Raw genomic sequence first — 18,791 nt, 5'->3', positions numbered from 1 at the left:
ATTTTGGTCCCATCTCCTTTTTTTTTTTAATTTTTTTTTTTAATTTTTATTTATTTATGATAGTCATAGAGAGAGAGAGAGGCGCAGAGACACAGGCAGAGGGAGAAGCAGGCTCCATGCACAGGGAGCCCGATGTGGGATTCGATCCCGGGTCTCCAGGATCGTGCCCTGGGCCAAAGGCAGGCGCCAAACCGCTGCGCCACCCAGGGATCCCCCATCTCCTTTTTTTTTTTAAATAAGTGCTATCTTTGATATCTCAAGATTAATTCTTTTTTTCTTTCTTCTACTTTTTTTTTTTTTTTTTGAGAGAGAAAGAGAAAGTAAGAGAGAGAGGAGGGTCAGGGGGAGAGGGAGAGAAATCTTAAGAAGGCTCCATGCACAGCAGGGAGCCTAAAATGGGGCTCAATCTCAAAACGAAGTCGAGATTTCATTTATTTGTTCATGAGAGACACAGAAAGAAAGGCAGAGACATGGGCAGAGGGAGAAGCCTGATGTGGGACTAAATCCCAGGACTCCAGGATCACACCCTGAACTGAAAGCAGATGCTTAACCATTGAGCCACCCAAGCATCCCTCATTTTACTTTTTTAAAAAGTTCACATTTGAAATAGGAAATTAAGAAGACATCCTTTTTTCTCTGACTTTTTTAAAAACTTAAATTTTGCACATGATCTTATATAATACATATCAATAATGTAAATGTGCCCATATCACATGAAGTCTGTCAAAGAAAAACCAGAGATGTGTATTCCACAAGGAAAGATTATTACAGGGCTTAGGAATCTGCATTTTAAAGGCTATTGTCAGAAAATGAGAAAATAAAGCTTATAAACTGGGAAGAGAAAATAGTTACTATCAAATATGTTTAAGCATAAAGTAGGTAATTTGGAATCTTTCTCTTTTTCTTTTCCCACTGCATCTACTTAAAAAACAGACTGCAATAGCTATTACCCACTGAAATAATACTAATTCATTCCAAACAAATGCTAAACTCCTCACTTGATTTTATTGCCCAGCAGCAGAATTGAAAATATCTTTTGATGAATGAAATAATACACATTGCTGCAGTTTTATTTTTTGATGTAAATTATTTTCTGAATATTAACCTATAAAATATAAAGTTATTTTTGAATTATTTTAATATTTAGCCAGGATGTATGATATTGGAAAATCTTTCTTTCTAAAAGTTTTCTAAAAATTCATTTGAGACTTTAGATAGGTAAAGAAATACATATTTTAATATTATATATTCAAAGTCTTTGTAGCATGTAGTTTGGTTTTTAATAACCTTTATTTGCCTTAAGTAGCTCATATTTCCTAAAGAAAAATGATCACTTTTAACAAAACTAGTAGGTAAGTCTTATCTATTAGTAAACTGACAGCAAAATTCAGTTTTCTTGTTTTGGACTCAGTTTTTCAATGGATATTGTTTCAGTTGTTTAATGACAATACCTACTTAAAATCAATATGACAAGAATAAATTAAAATTATTCAATTTGTGAAGACTTTGTCCATTTCTTGATAAATTATTTATATTTTCCTTTTTTCTAACGTCAAACCCTTATAACATTGAAAAGGAGAGGCATCTAGTGGCTCCATCACTTAAGTGTCTGACTTTTGATTTCGGCTCAGAGCATGACCTCAGAGTCCTGAGATCAAGCACCATGCCCAACCCCAAAGAGTGTGTTGGAGATTTTCTCTCTTCCCCTAACTCTGTTCCTACCTACCCCATGCATGCACTTTTACTCTCTCTCTCAAATAAATAATAAATACATCTTAAAAAAAAAGGAAAGACTTTTGAACACTTCCTAGATTATTTTATAATCTGCTCTTCGTGATACTTACATTGACTATTTTACATATGAGTTCTTATATAGAATTGTTTCTATGCCTTGTTTTGAAACTCATGCAGGTTTAAGGTTCTCTTGAAGTGCAAACAACAAAAACTTTAGAAGTCACGGTTTGGTTTTTCATAATTTTTATTTTAACAGTCAAGGATCCTGCAACTGTACTTGTTATGGTGATACATAGTTTTTCTTTCTGCTGCTTTTAACATATATTAGGGAACTTACTCAACACACATCTTTTTCAACTAAATAGCAAGTGCTAATCCCAGTGTCAGGAAGAAAAGCAACAGAGATGAAAGAAACAAATACACAATTATTCAGGAAGATCTAATCTCTGATCTAGAGAGTTCACACAGTTGGTAGGTAGAGATCACAAAACACATACATACACACACACACACACATACACAATTTTATATGATAAGTCCTAGATGAGCAATGTATACAAAATAATAATCTGTATTCAGGAAAGGATAACCATGTATGCCAGGTAAGGTTAGGACAATCCTATAGAAGTTCAGTTTTGAGGTGAATCTTGAATCAGTTATTCACAAATAATAGCACCAGAGTATAACTGGCTGCTGGGTGCCAGCTCTGAGTTTGAAGCAGAAATGGCAAAGGACAAGCAATGGTTCCTAATCTAAAGCAGCCTAGGTGCCAGAATAAATTATTAACCAAGGACTACAACAAAATGTTACTATTGTCACCATTTGCTGTGCAGATAGATAATTTCCATAGCCAAAAGAAAAAATATATATATAAAATGAAAGATAAGAAAAAATGAATAGCCCCATTAGTTTTCCTTTAGTACTTCCCACTCTTCCTTCAAAACCCCCTCCTATTCTAGTTAAGGTGACTTGCCTTTCCTTAATTTTTTAATTCCTTAAGTTTACTATTGTAGTACTCAGCACATTGCATTCTAATTGCTTGTGTCTATACTTCAGCAATCAGTACCTGTTGTATGACGTTTGCTGGGTTTGAAATATTCATAGGGTAGGAGATAATCTGAACAGGTGCCTTGAGGCCAACTGTGAAGTCTTGTATGTCATTTAGGGAGTCTGATCTTTGGATATAGATGATGAATTGCAGGACATGAGGCTGGGGCAGGTAGATGACATTCGGGATACTGCAGGAGAATAGCCAGTATCATAAAAAATGATAAGGCGGTAAGATAAAGCAGTGGCAGAGGGATGGAGGGAAAGGGATAAACTTTGGAAATATACCTACCCCAGAATAATCTCAATCTTGAATATTTTTTATTGCAATGTTTAGTACTGTTTCTAAACCTTCAATATTATTAAATTTCTTTCTAAGTGATTCCTGGGCCATTTCCCCCCCACAGAACTAAATAACAAAAGTTATCAAGTCACTGTCCAGATAGAAAAGTACTTAATTGTTAATTCAATATTATAGCAACACTGGTAAATGTCCTCTCTCATCAATAAACCTCTCTCAGCCTGATAAAAATGTATCGAAATGTATTCATCCTTAGCTATAAATTTGTTTTTATTATTATCTTATGATGCTAGGAAGAATTCAGTAGAGATTCAATAGAAATCTGATGCTTTGCTTTGTTGCTACAATTAGAGATTGGCAAGCTTTTGTGGGCGTTGAACTATATTGTATTTTTATTAGTAATTCAGTATTTGAATCTGACCATTAACTAGCTAGTTCACATGCAACATTGATTTGTTGTCATCTTTCTCATTATTTACCAGGGAACAGAGTTAATATGATGCCTCGTACTTCATCAATAATATGTTAAAAAAAAAAAAAAAAGCTTTTCTGGGAACTATTGACCAAAAAAAGACCTTTAGTTGGCTCAGGAGCATTTTTGCAGTCTTCTTTGTGTTACTACAAGAAAAAGTTGAGGGCACCTGAGTGGCTAAGTCAGTTAAGCATTCAACTCTTGGCTTCAGCTCGGGTCATGATTTCAAGGTCATGATCTAGGGTCCTAAGATCAAGCTCCGAGTTGGGCTCCTCTACTCAGCATGGAGTCTTCTTAAGATTCTCTCTCCTTCTCTTTTTGCCCCTCTCCACACAAAGAAATAAATAAATCTAAAAAAATAAACCAGAAAAAGTTGAAATTCCATCCCTCACATAAGATATGTGTCTGTAAATGTGAAGGAAATGCTAAAAACTGAGCTACACTTTTCTTAACATTTAGAGTCATCTCTTACTTTCTTGTCCTTCTTCAGAAACTGCATGAAACCTAGTATTTGTTCTTCTGAATGGATTCAGATACGAAAACTTCAGAGATGAGGAACAGCCTTCCTCACCATACAATATGCTCTGTGTCCCAATTTATTTCATCTATTCTCTCACAACCTTCTCCCAGTCTAACTTTTATTCACTCTCTCTCAGTTTTCCACTTATTGCATGAACCACTGAGATGAATCCAATAGACTTCTCTCAGCTTTGCTTATGTTCTGCATAGGTGGATTTTGCTCACTCTTGTTCTACATTATCTTTGTAAAACACTCAGAAAAAGTGATGATAAATACCCATTCTAGCTAAGTGGAATAGCTATTGGAATATTTTTTTAGTCATTTAATATATTATGCAATGTGTTTGTATATTTTTTGAAATAATATTTATGCATCTGGGCTCTCCTTTGCCTAATGATATGGAATAATAAAAAAGAGTTTGTACAACTAATTAGAATATTTTCTATATAACCTTAACATATGATGCATATAATATTATTTCTTCTTTCTCTTATGTTCTCTACATAGTTCCATTCCTTGTACATGTTCCCTTATTGGAAGTAAGGATAGTTTACTAGTTATGAAGTGGGGAAATTATAGAGAATAATTAATTACTTCCCTTTGAAAGATTAAATATATGCATAAGTTCTTCCTTTATTCAAATGTAGGAAATCCTTTGCAATAAGCCCTGTAAGCAAAGGAGATACATGCTGTAGTTTATGGGGGAAAATGTGCTATTTTATGGAATAAATTTAATTATAATTATTGATGAAGTATAATAGCACTCCCCTTCCATACTGAAAATGGGTAGGGTTTTTTGTTTTTGTTTTTTAGGATTCATTTACATATTTTTGTTTGACTTTATAATACAATATTTAAAGTCGAATAAGTAAGTTAAGAAAAGAAACCTAAGCATTCTTTTTTTTACTTTTAAATTCCAGTGTAGTTAACATACAGTATTATATTAATTTAAGTACAATATAGTAATTCAACACTTCCATACATCACCCAGTGCTCATCACAAGTGCACTCTTTAATCCCCATTACCTATCTCACCCGTCCACCCACCTACCATCCCTCTGGTAACCATTAGTTTGTTCTCTGTAATTAAGAGTGTTTCTCTCTCTCTCTCTCTCTCTCTTTCTCTTTTTCCTTTGCTCATTTGTTTTGTTTCTTAAATTCCATGTATGAGTGAAAGCATTTGGTATTTATCTTTCTCTGACCAACTTATTTCACTTAGCATTATACTGTCTACCTCTGTCCATGTCATCAAATCATAAGCATCCTTATTAATGAATCAGTTTGTGTGTTTTCATTTCAAATCAATAAATAGGCTTATCATCTACCATTGTTAAAGTATTATGTCAGGTGTGGCCAAACAAGAGTAATTCAATGTCATAATTTTAATGTAGCATGAATTCACTTGAGGAAAAGATACTATTAACATGTGAAAGGTTAAATTCTGAAATAAATCAGACAATAGCTAAAGAAACCAACATTGGAAATGGCATAACATAGTGTATAATCAATTTGCAAGTAAATGTGCAAAAAATGTGCAAGTTCAGAAGAGTAATATATTAGTGCTATTTGGGCTCATCTGGGAAATCTTTAAAAAAGACATGGGATATAGACTGTAGCTTGAAGGATTTGTAAGATTAAGGTAGGTGAAATTGGAGGATTATAGTTCATTCAAAGTAAATTGAATACTTTAAAATAATAGACCATGATGGAAAAGTACAAAAAAAAAAAAAAGATGATGATGTTGATGAAGAAGAAGAAAACAAACCAATTTATATGGAGTAGAAGATTCATGTTGAGAAACTGGAAAAAAAAAACATCTAAAAATGTAGTTTGAGTCTTAGACATATTTAGTGGACAGAATAGAATGAATGGAAGTGAATGTTTTATTCAAACAATTATGATGTTTTCATAGATCAGTTTATAAGAGGTATTGATTAGTGGATGGGAAAAACTGGAAGCACTGAATCCAACTGGAACCATAGGTTGCAAACTTTGTACACAACAGAAATAGGTCAATTGGAGAAGGATAATCATCACATGGTTTCACTCATATGTGGAATATAAGAAATAGTGAAATGGACTGTAAGGGAAAGGAAGGAAACTGAGTAGGGGAAAATTAGAGAGGAAGACAAACCAGGAGACACTCCTAACTCTGGGAAACAAATGAAGGGTTGGGGAACGGGATGACGGTGGGAGGGGGGTGACGGTGATGGGCACTAAGGAGGGCATTTGGTAGGATGAGCACTGGGTGTTATATTATATGTTGGCAAATTGAATTTAAATGAAAAAGTAAAAAAAATACAATAAATCCCCCACAATATATTTTTTTTCTCCAAATGAAATCTAACTGTGATCCCCAACATAGAAAACAGATCAAAATGGCATCATTTTGGAGCAATGTATTTTTTCAGGTCAGATTGGCAATTGCGTAGTTAACTCATGGGAATAACAAGTTTCACCAATCATGTTTTCTAGTATATAAAAACTGTTATCTGTAGCATGTTAAAGTGTGCCTGTTTATACTACAGTATAAGACATTTTGGAAGAGATACTCCTATCAGAGTGTATGGATCTTCTGAAACAAGCTCTTCAGAAGACAGCTCACTGAGGTAGATTATTCAGGTAACCTCAACAAGAGAGGGAAAGCAAACAGCTAAAGATGATACTATTCCCCGTAAAACAAAACAAAAGCCTTTCAGTGACTATCCATCACTTCCAGTCCTCCTCAGGGCTGATGAGGCCCTGTGTGACCTGGCACATCCTGCCCTTCCTCATCTATGGCAAGTACTCTTTATTTGCCATCTCTTACCAGTTATGAAACTATTTGAGCTCTTCAAATACTATTATCTTTTCTCTTTCTCTGAGCCCCCAGATGTGTTACAGAGAATATCCCCCTTTCCTATAGTTAGCATAGACCATAGACTTGCCCTACCCCCAAACTAGTTTCAGCTTGCCTTCTCCCTATTCCTGTAGTACCTGCTATTGTTGATTATTTGCTTGATACCAGTCTGCCTCACTGGATCAGTCTGCATGCTCTGTAAATAGATGCCGTTTCCTGACAAATGGTTCTCGAATCAATGGATGATCAACTTAAGGATTTTTTAAAAATAGATTTTATTTTTTAGATCAGTTTTAGGTTCACTAAAAAACTGAGCAAAAAGTACAGAGATTTCCCATAAACTCCCTGCCCCCACACATGCAGAGCCTCTGCCACTATCTACTTTCCCACTAAAGTGATACACAGTTAAATTGATGACCTACATTGATACAGCAGTATCACCCAAAGTCCATGCTTTACACTAGGATTCACTCTTGGTGTTGTACATTCTGTGTGCTTGGACAAATGTATAATAACATATATCTACCATTATAATATCATGGAGAGCAGTTTGTCATAAAAATCCCCCATGCTCTCCCTATTCATCCCTCCCTTCCTTTAACTTCTGGCAACCTCTGATCTTTGTACTGTCTCCATAGTCTTGCCTTTTTCAGAATGTCATATACTTGGAATTATATAATATGTAGCCACTGCACACTGGCCTTTTTCATTTAGTAATGTGCATTTAAGTTTCCACCAATTCCTTTCATAGCTTAATGTTTTATTTATTTTTAGCACTGAAAAATATTCCATTATCTGGAGAAGCTTAGAATTTGGCCAATGAGTGAATTTTGTCACAGTTTATTTATCCATTCACCTACTGAAGTACTTCTTAGTTGCTTCCCAGTTTTGGCAATTATGAATAAAGCTGCTGCAAACATCTGTATGTAGGTTTTGAAATAAATTCAGTTTTAAGCATGATAAGTAAAGGTACTTGAGTAAAAATATTCAAGAATCATCTGGACATTTACAAGTTAGCATTTGTAAGGGAGATATATATATATATATATATATATATATATATATATATATATATACATACACACACACTTGAGTGTATTATATATATACAAAAACACTTGTAATATATATTAGTAGTAGTTATTCAATTTTTAGTTTCTTTAATGAAAATCTTCTATATCCTGGGTACTACATTTGGTGCTGGAAATGCAAAGTTGAGAAGTACTAAGTTCTTGAGTTTAGAGATCTCACAGGACAGTAGGAGAAACAGAAACAATACCAGTATAGTATGGGGAGTACCATAATATAAGTATTTTGGAGTTGTAATCAATTCCATATGGCCGAGGCTGAGAACACCTCACAAAACTAATGGCATTTGAACTGAACCTGAGGGAAGACAAAAAGCTCACAGGCAGATGATGTGAGGATAGTAATTAGAGACCCAGAGTTTAGAGAAAATACACAGTAGACTGATACTGGGAAAATAGTGTGTGCAGTTAAGCTAGAAAGACAGGTCAGTCAGATGGGGAAAGGTCTTTTAGGCCCTGCTAAAGAATTTGAACTTTTTCTTTTATTAGTGATAATCACTGAATAATTCAAAGCACAGGTGTGATGTGGATGAGGACTTTAGAATATATAATCCCATTGCCTGTATGGAAGATAGGATAGAAGAGGTGAAGATGATGTCCCAAGAGACTAGGAAAGCTAATGGGCTAGGCTAGTTCACATCAGAACAATTCTTATATGTGATTATGGAAGTAGAGATGAAGGAGGAGATTCAGTAGATACTTAAGAAGTGGAATCTATAGGACAATTACATTAAAAAATATTGTTTATCCTATTCTTAAGCCTCCTTTTAAAAGTACACTAGGATCTTTTTGATTTATGAAAATAATAGTATATAGAGAAGGTATAAACAGAAATGCCACTGATGCGTCACAATGAAAACTTTGAATTAATTTTCTATATTCCCTGACCAGAGTCCTTAAAAACAAACTGTTTTAATAAAATATTATTTTTCTTTTTAATATAAGCTTCTTCAGGCTAGCTTTTGAACTTTTGTTTTATAGATTTTAGATGTCAAGATATAGGAAAACATAAATCTCCACTGAGAAAATTAGAGAATTAAAAGTATCAAAGGGCCATTGAATACATTTTGTAGCACAAAATCTTAATGATTGACATGTCATATGGACTGAACGGTTGGCATAGATCTAGAATGAGAGTAAGTAAAATTCTCAGACATTTCTCTGACGATCCATACTGGCATAGTCTGTTTGGTATACAAGGTCGAACAGCAGAAGAAAGTAGTTAAATCTACAAGCACTAAATTAATTCATTAATTGTCCTTAATTGGCAATTTGGATTTTCCACGTGAGTAACTTTGTTGGGAAGTTATTGCCTTTTGTAACTATGGGGTAACAATTAGCTAATAAGATCTTCCAAGAATAAGTTGAGATATTGAGAAAGCAGATGTAATTATGATTAGAAATTAAGGTAACAGCCAGAGGATGTACTGTGGTAGCACCAACAAATTGAAATCAGGACAAAATAAACAGAGAACATTTTAGGTGCTGCTGTTACCGTTGTGGTTGTTACGTATTGCCAGTGTAATTGTACGCATGTGTATGAGTGTATGTGTCAATATGCTTTTTTTCTTTCTCATTTAATTTCAGGTATGACAGTGATAGCTGGTGCCCGCCATTACCGGTACAAACATACTTACACCAGGGTATGGAAGATGAACTGGAAGAAGATGATGATCGTGTCCCAACACCTCCTGTCCGAGGCGTGGCTTCTTCTCCTGCTATTTCCTTCGGACAGCAGTCCACTGCAACTCTTACTCCATCCCCACGGGAAGAGATGCAACCCATGCTGCAAGCTCACCTGGATGAGTTGACAAGAGCCTATCAGTTTGATATAGCGAAGCAAACATGGTAAATAGTTTCATTAGGTCAGAGGACCCATGCCTTCGGCACAGGGATAGGGGAAATACTCTTTTACGATAAATTCACAAGAAGTTCTCATAGAGCCATACAGCTGTTAGAAATGCTTTTGTGCAACTCATTAATCATCCAGATAAAGAAATTGGCTAAGGACATGTTAAATAATTTGATCAAAGTCACATAACTGGTTAAAGAGGAAACCGGAGCAAGAATTCAGATTTGCTGAATTTCAGGCTAAACTGCTTTTGGCTACACCAGAATTTTTTCTAATTTACAGTTTAGCTTCAATTAGCTTATCCTTGAACTCACTTCCAATGCCATAATAAAAAAACTTCTAGATTCTTCAGAGTGCCTGTGATTAATCCTGTATGTGGTCGTGAATATGTAAATATATGCTTCTGCAAATCACATATGGTCAGTGTCAGTTATTAAAAGACCTTTGAGCTGAATTAAATGAGACAGAAAAAAACCCAGCAGTATTAGTAAATGCATTAAAAAATAAAACCAAGAATAAATTAGAAATCCCAAATTCCTTTTTTCTAACCAATCCACACACTTTCCTAAGGTATAGACAGCAATCTACTTAGGTGTCCTGTGTAAGCATAGAAAGAATACAAATGGGATGAGCTCTCACAATTTTGTAGTCATTTTTTCCCCCACGTGTTCTCTCTTTTCCCAAACAGTGACGTGTAAGTCTGACTCTTGAAAACGAAATCTCAATTGACATACCTCTGATTATCTTCTGTTGATTTCCATGATGTGTTTGAAGTTAAATTTTTATGAGATAGCATTTGCTTTTTTTTTTTGATAGTTTTAGTTACTGGGATAGTTGATAATGAGGTAAATCTCATTCTCAGTGTTAATGCACTATTTATTTTAAAAATATAGCAAAATATACAAAGAGATAATAAAATCAGGCTTATTGTTTAAAGCTTATTACGAAGATAGGTTCTTTTCTTGGAACCAGAGGTCTTTAAACCTTTTTTTCTCAATCATAAGTTGTCTTTTTCAAGGGCCAAAGAAAATCTACTGTTAAACAGTATTATTTTGCCTCAGGCTGCTCCATAAAATACTGCTATTTGGGTCGAAGCCCACTGCTTTAAGAGCCAAAGGATTTCCTCAAAGTCAACTAACGCAGCCGTGTACTTTAATCATCTAAGGCACAGTTTCCAGCTCAGGTGTCCTCAAATTTGCCTGTACTTTGGAATCACTGGGATAACTTTAAAATACATTGATACATAAGTACAACCCCCATTTGACTGAGGGCAGTTGAGGTTGGAACCACTGGTACTGGTTGTATGACAATGAGCAACTCCCTTAACATCTCTGTGCTTCCATCCCCCATTTGTAAAACGAGGATGCTGATACCAATTAGCTTATACACTCTGTGAGAACACAGTATCCAAGACCACCCTCGGCTTCAAGAATTCATAGAAAAGGATCCATAGAACTCACTGGATACCATTATACTGAAAGTTATGGTTTGTTGTATTGAAAAGATAAAGATTAAAATCTGCCAAGAGAAGAGATGCACAGGCAGAGTCCAGGAAGGTTCCAAAGCTAGAACTTCCAGTAGTCCTCTCCAGCAATGCTTTCCCAGCAACAACATATGACAATATGCATGGAGTATTGCCAATCAGGGAAGTTCATAGGAACATTGAGTTTCATGGTCTTTCTTGCAGCTTCGTCACATAGACATGGTTGGCTATCTGCATGGCTGACCTCAGTCTCTCACCCTTCCCGAAGGCAAGCTGAAAGCCCCTCCCACAAATCACTTTGTTAGACTTTCTGGAGAAGTCTATGGTCTCCAGGTAAACAAAGAAACTTCTATCAAATAGGACATTCTAGAACTTAGAGAGAGGTTACGTCCCTGGAACACATGGCAAAAGCCTAACTTCTCTTTGGGGCAAGATCAAATTCTTTATTACGCATCACAGTTTTTGTGAGAATTAAATGAGCTCTGTGTGACTCAGTTGGTAAAGCATGTGACTCCTAATCTTGAGGTTGTGAGTTCCAGCCTCATGTTGCGTGTAAAGATTACTTAACATTACAATTAAAAAAAAAAAAAAAACAGTGAAATGGGTTTGCTTTTATATAGGACCTCGTCCAGTGTCTAAGGGCCTGGGTTTTCACCTGAATTGTTCACCACTGTCTTTCCACTGTTGGAAGAGCACTTCCCTTAGTGAGTGTTGCATAGATATTTGCTAAATGAGTGCACAAACAAGTTCTCCGCTTGCTCCAGGTACCCATAGGGCAAACCCTGTTTCTTTCGCTGAGTATGTTTCTGTTCAGTTGCAACAATCCTCCAGAGATTCATTAGTGACGCCCTTTGTAAAAGTTATGAGCTTGTGTGTATTCGCACAGGATCTTGCCCTTCAACATCACTGGAGGAACATTTAAAAGATTATCATTTCCAGGCTCCACCTTCAGAGATTCTTTTCATATTGACCCATGTAGTACATAGCACAATGCTTCTCACTACAAGAGATTTATAAATATTTTACACCCTCTTCTTATTTCAGTTTATCTCCTACTTCTGCTGAACTCAAGGAGGACATTTTATACCTGACTGTATATCTGTTCCATTCAAGAGGTGTCAGCAATGATGTAGAACTAGAATGTTGGTTTCTTAGGTGCACACCATTAGAGAAGAATGAATAATGTATATAAATATTATCTTATATTCTCTTGCTCATGACTTGACTTAGTCCATCCTTGATTCACAAACAAAATTTGAGGCAACATTTGCAGCAAGATGTCATCATCAACATTCAAGATTTTCTGTACCAATAGTTTAGAGACTTCCTGATTTTTGCATGAAGGAGCTATAATGAGTGCCAGATAAAGACTTAGGAGCTCAGATTCTTGATCTGTTAAGTTAAAAACGTGACATTTTAGGGTTTGGGTTTGCTTTTTTATTTTTATTTTTAATTTTTATTCTTTTAGATTTTATTTATTTATTCATGAGAGACACAGACAGAGAGAGGCAGAGACACAGGCAGAGGGAGAAGCAGGCTCCATGCAGGGAGCCCGATGTGGGACTCAATCCCAGGTCTCTATGACTATGCCCTGGGCTGAATGTGGTGCTAAACCGCTGAGCCACGGGAGCTGCCGTTTTTTTATTTTTAACTTTGAAAAATTTAGAATGTTGTTAACATTGGAGTTGGTTGGCAGTTTAAGAATGGCGTTGGGAGAGCACTGTTAAATTCTGGAAGAAGTAAATATTTTCCCCAAAAATGCAAGTATTAAAAATCATCTTGTATCTTTAATTTTAAAACCTAGGGTAAAAATGCATAATACCTGACATATATGTGCCTTAAATAGCCTATGTCTTTTAAGTACTTTGTATCAAGGCAAAAAAAAAAAAAAAAAAAAAGACAATGTTTTAAGACATGTGGTGTATTCACTTCTTAATGACAACAACAGATAACAATGATTTTCATATGTATCGTGGCGTTTATAATTAGAAGAAATTCTTAAGTAGTCACAAAGTGATTCAACAACCCCAGTGTTCAGGTCTGCATTTTTCTAGCCATCTCATTTGAAACAAGTCACTTAGGTTTGAACTTCACTTTAATAAAAGACAAAGGTGATGATGCAAATTCTGTCTACTTCACAAGTTACACATGCATTGCAAAGGATGTGTTTAGCACACCCAATGTTCTAAACACAGAGTGCTGAGATGAACTTTTTCTAATTTGAGGCATTTTAGACTTTGGTGGGTAAAACAGAGGCACAAATAAGTAGCTAGAACACAAAGTAGCCAATCCTACTTTAAACTGGGTTAAAGTAGAAACAACGACTTAGCCTGATTCATGCAGGACGTGTAGGAAGAATGCCTTGTAGGGCAGGCAACTTGCGCCTGGCTGTAAGAAGAGTTATTGGTATTAACCTTTCATGTGACATCTTTTCTTCATAATGGCCAGCAGGTTACATGGACTATACAGGCTGAGTAGAATTTTGACACTAAACTGAAAACAAAATTACTATGTTTTGGGGGGACCAAAAAAAGCTTTAAACAGTTATATGTGGCAAATACATTCTCCTTTGGATGATTTATTTATGCAAAAATGCTGGGTCTGTATTTTTTTCTCCATATATTACCCCATAAATACCAATGGAAGAAATTTAAGAGGCTATATTGTTGTTTTGACTAGTCATGTATACATAGCCCATTATCTCTGCTGAAATGTAGAAAAGCACTGTAAGCTCCAAAATTAGTTAATAGAAAGCAAGAAGACAAAATTAGTCACCGTAACATGCTGTTTCATTCTAATTTTGTAGGATGTTAATGAATTCCCTTTTTCTCCCCATTTGAATTCTAGGCACATTCAAAGCAATAATCAACCTCCACAGCCCCCGGTTCCACCATTAGGTTACATGTCCGGAGCCTTGATTTCCGATTTGGAAACAGATGTTCCAGATGATGACGCTGATGATGAGGAGGAAGCTTTAGAAATCCCCAGACCCCTGAGAGCACTAGAGCAGACACCCGGATCCAGTATGGACAATCTAGACAGCTCTGTGACAGGTAACAGAACTGATTTAATAGGAATAACTGACCTATTTATAACATTAAAATGCATCAAAAATCAAATACTTTCTTATGTAAGATTTATTCCACTCCAGCTATTTCTATAACATTTTAAATATGTTAATATTAAACACAAAATTCAAAAAGGATTTGGAAATACTTTTGCTTTGCTGCAAAAATGATAAGAAAATTCATGAATTTTAAAAAGCTTTAAAGACATGAAAGAAAACTCAATTATATCCAAGGCTTTCATGAAAAGTTCACTCTACTGGGGAACCAAGTCTATTACATAAAAAAAAAACTTGACTTTTAGAAATGATATGTTTTGTATATCAGGAGCAATATACAAAGTCAATGCAATCTTAAAACGCTTCTCGATATTTCACTCTGTAAAATCATTCACTGATGAGAGTAAGCAAGTCTTCAGAATGAGCCTCTCTGAGGTTGCACAAGGTATTATTTTTAGAGTGGAGAAAATGTATAGTGAGATAAGCCATGCATTTACACATTTCATATCATCGGATTCAATAATTGTTCGTCTTCCAAGAAATATGGTTATTTTTGCGGTTTGCTCCTTCAGCATCCTCTGGCTTTGTTCACCAACTGAAAGGTTCCAGTTGCTTCTCTCCTAGGGTGATCCCAGGACTGCAACCTATTTTCAAGGATTTAATTTATCCAATTTTGTTGAAAAAACTTGAATCCCAATGTGTACACAATGACTTTAGAGATATGTCCTAATGTTATCTTTCTATTCAAGTAGGTATCTATTCGCTGACACACATATACAAATGTCTCCTATATGATTATAAAGACAGGACTACCACAAATGAAGGTCTTGCCTTTGCATGGCATTGAATCTTCTCAGAAAAATCACCCATTTCTGTATTTATTTTGATGATATCATCTTCATCCCAGGAGGCATTTACCACAGTCCTTTCTAATTCATTTGTACTCCAATGCTCCCAACTTGCACAGATTTTGCCCTATGTATTTGAGTTCAGCCAACACTCATGGAAACTTCTTTATGACAGTGATGGAGAAGGATAAGGAACTTTAGGTTTCCTCTGTATGCCTTACTGAGTAACACAATGTGTGATGCATGAGCCCACTTTCAGTTTTGCTTCTTACCTGGGGGCTGCTTGCCAGGCTAATTGAGATTTAAGAACTGCAGATATACTGCTGTGATTTGAAATCCAGATTCAACTGAAGGTAGCAGAGCAAAAGTTTAAATCTTTGAATGTAGAGATCTAACTTATTAGTGCACTATTATGTTAAGCCCCTTTGCCTGAATTTGTAGCATAATCTCCTTCAGGGTAAAATTCTGCATATTTTTGCATATCTCACTAATGATACTGAACTCTTTTCCATTAGGAATGCAGTAAGAATTGTAATAATAACACACAAAAAAAGGGCAGCTATAGCCTATGTAGTTTTTTATTAAATATTATAATGTCAAAGATGATAAATATATCTATAAATCAAGAGACTGCCATTTCGCACTTTTACATGCTCACCTGTTAGTAGCGTGTTAGGCTATTTAATGTGAATGTGGTTAAAACCAGTCTCCCTTTCTCCTTGTAGTGAGTATACTGTTCATTCCACATGAAGCTTTTATTGCTAAGAAAACAGTCTGTTTTCCTCCTTGAATTCACTGCTTAATTACTACCATATATAAAAACCTGAGGGTGTTTGGGTATATATTACATGATGAATTTACCCTATGAATAATACATCTTCTCAGAGAAAGAACTTGTATCCTATAGAAAGTAGCCAAAGAAAAAAACTCTTTACTCTCTTCTTTATTTTTAATTTTTAAAAAAAATTTTTGGCTATACAATGACTTTGTGGGGAAAGTATGATCAAAGATTTAATTTGTTTTCTAGTACATAAGTATAATGTAAGTAAATATAAATTTTTAAAAGTAAATATATTTTCTCAAAAAAGCATGTGTGTGTAGGAAGTGTTAGTATATAGATGTGTGTGAGAGAGTATAGATAGTGTTTGTGATTATATCTGCATGTAAGTGAATGCAGAGGTTTGTATGTGTATGTGTGTGTGCAGGTGTATGAGTGTAAATAGGATTTTAAGTGTTTTAGAGTGTGTGTGCGCACACACATGCATACATGTACACATACGTGGAGATGGCTCTAAGGTGAATATATGTCCAGACCAAATGTTATATAAATGAACATACTAATGAATTTTGTCCTAACATGTGTATGTTTTATTCAGACACTTAACTAGTTTAATGGTGCTAAACGAGGTGGGCCATAAAACAGACACTGTTTCCATTGGCTTTTTATGTTTTTAAGATGGTAAATACCCACAGAGAGGATTCTGATCTTACTGTAAATTACTCAGGGTTCTAAATTTGTGTGTACAAGGAAGTCAAGCATTACTTTCACCTAAATCATCTGGTAGAGATTTTCATTTTCATGAAACTAATAACCATTTTTATTAAATGGAACAAACAGTCCTATTCCATTTCCTGAAACTCTAAAACCAACCAGAATGATAGTCCAATGATAACACAGAGATGAGCTAATAAGCCTGTGTATACAATTATTCAGGATTTTACTTGGATATATTACATTCCAACACTTAACCACATTAAGTAATATCAGCAGCTAACCATAGTACAGAACCCATCTTCATAAAGAAATAATTATATTAATTCCAAATACTTTCAAAACAATCAAGTCATTTGTGATAGACATCTTCAATTTTGAAATAATGGTTCATGAATGGAAAAGCAAGAAGAGAGAGAAATATCTGTGGTTCCATATCCCATAATCTCATGCCTTAGCCTGGTTGGACTGCTATAACAAAAGGCAGTAGATCGGGTGGGTTAAACAACAAGCATTTATTGCTGGCAGTTCTGGAAGCTAGGAAGTCCAAGATCAAGGTGCCAGATATGGTTCCTGGTGAGTTCCTCTTTCCTAGCTAGCAGACAGCCATCTTTGTGCTGTGTTCTCACATGGCAGAGACAGCAAGTTCTCTGGTCTCTTTTTCCTATTTAAGATTTTATTTATTTATTTGACAGGGAGAGAGAGAGAGAGAATGAACCAGAGAGTACAAGCAGGGGGAATAGCAGAGGGAGATGGAGAAGCAGGCTCCCTGCTGAGCAGTGAGCCTGACCTGGGGCTTGATCCCAGGACCCTAGGGTTAGACCTGAGCTAAAGGCAGACGCTTAATCCACTGAGCCATCCAGGAGCCCATAGTCTCTTTCTATAAGGGCATTTATCCCTTATAGATGAACCCACATTCATGGCCCCGTCTAAACCCTAATTACCTTCCAAATGCCCCACACGTAGGGGTGAGGGCTTCAACACAAGATTTTAAGGAGAAATCAACATTCAGTTTCCAAAACTCAGTAATGTGAAAAATGTATTTGCAAACCTGCTATGTTATGTTTATTCTCACAACAAACATTTATCAGATGTCAATTCCTTCCAACCTATTGACTTGGAATTTAGAAATAATAATAATGATGATAATAATAATAACAAGGTGGAGAAGAATACTAGCTTGCACATATATAGCCCTTAGTAGGTGCAAGGCATCTGCTAACAAGTGGCCTGTTTTTCTTTCGTGGTTCCATGAGCTAAGAATTTCCCACATTTTTAAAGGATTCTAAGAAAACATGGAACAAACAAAAACAAAAAAGAGACAGCAAAGCCTCAAATACAGCGTATCTGGCACTTTATAGAAAAGTTGGCTGATCTTTTTCCTAATATTTTAACATGTATGAATTCACTGAACTGTCACAACCTTATTTTTATTCTCATGTTAGAGATAAGGAAATTGGGTCACAGAGGGGTTGAAAGTCTTTTTAAGGTTACCCACCTGATGAGTGACAGAAGAATTTTCCAAATAAATTGTTCTTACTCTTAAGATGAATACCATGATCCCTTCTTCAGAGACACCCAACTTTTTTTTTCTAATCTCTGAATTTAACATATTTAAGAAGAAAATTATTTCCTGGTCTATTACTTAACATATGAATCTCTAGTCTCTGTCTCTCTCTCTCTCTTCCTTTCTGTGTGTATGAATGTGTGTGTACACATACGAATAAATATATATTTGTACAAATACAGCATATAATTTTATCTCTGAAAACGTTAGTCCTTATCCCCTATACACTTAATGAAGATTTTTAAAATCCTAATTTTTAGATGTAACTTGTATTTATTTCTTATATTCACTATATTCCATTATAGTGACTCATGTTACCAAAAACCAATGATATCAGCACTTTTTATAGGAAATCTCCTTTTTTATTTAATTTCTACTATATTCTAGTATATGCTATATTCTAGTATAATATACTAGAACTATATTATAGTTCTACTACTATATAGTAGAAATTATATAAATGTCTACTAAACTTTAGGCTTCT

The 18,791-nt window shown here is 35.2% G+C and overlaps 1 protein-coding gene and 1 long non-coding RNA gene across 16 annotated transcripts in view; one reads left to right on the top strand and one right to left on the bottom strand.

Moving 5' to 3' along the window:
- LOC118352992 (uncharacterized) overlaps positions 1–11,761 on the bottom strand; it is a 28,219-nt gene extending 16,458 nt beyond the window's left edge. The window contains exons 1-3 of one of the 2 annotated variants that reach the window (XR_004811083.2): positions 10,588–11,761; positions 9,639–9,799; positions 2,801–2,972 (exon numbers count right to left, since the gene is read on the bottom strand). This is a non-coding gene — a long non-coding RNA (uncharacterized LOC118352992). The remainder of the gene's footprint in view (positions 1–2,800; positions 2,973–9,638; positions 9,800–10,587) is intronic. The other variant, XR_007407625.1, reaches the window with a different exon arrangement.
- The window catches only part of ROBO2 (roundabout guidance receptor 2), a 1,648,622-nt gene that overhangs the window by 1,607,393 nt on the left and 22,438 nt on the right, over positions 1–18,791 (top strand). For all 14 annotated transcript variants that reach the window (XM_049104693.1, XM_049104697.1, XM_049104695.1 and 11 more), the window contains 2 exons: positions 9,589–9,849; positions 14,184–14,389. In XM_049104693.1, coding sequence (XP_048960650.1) covers positions 9,589–9,849; positions 14,184–14,389 — 467 coding nt within the window. The remainder of the gene's footprint in view (positions 1–9,588; positions 9,850–14,183; positions 14,390–18,791) is intronic.

The sequence above is a fragment of the Canis lupus genome, chromosome 31 (genome assembly GCF_003254725.2).
Source record: "Canis lupus dingo isolate Sandy chromosome 31, ASM325472v2, whole genome shotgun sequence".
Classification (NCBI taxonomy): domain Eukaryota; kingdom Metazoa; phylum Chordata; class Mammalia; order Carnivora; family Canidae; genus Canis; species Canis lupus.
This window is presented reverse-complemented; position numbering and strand designations above follow the sequence as displayed.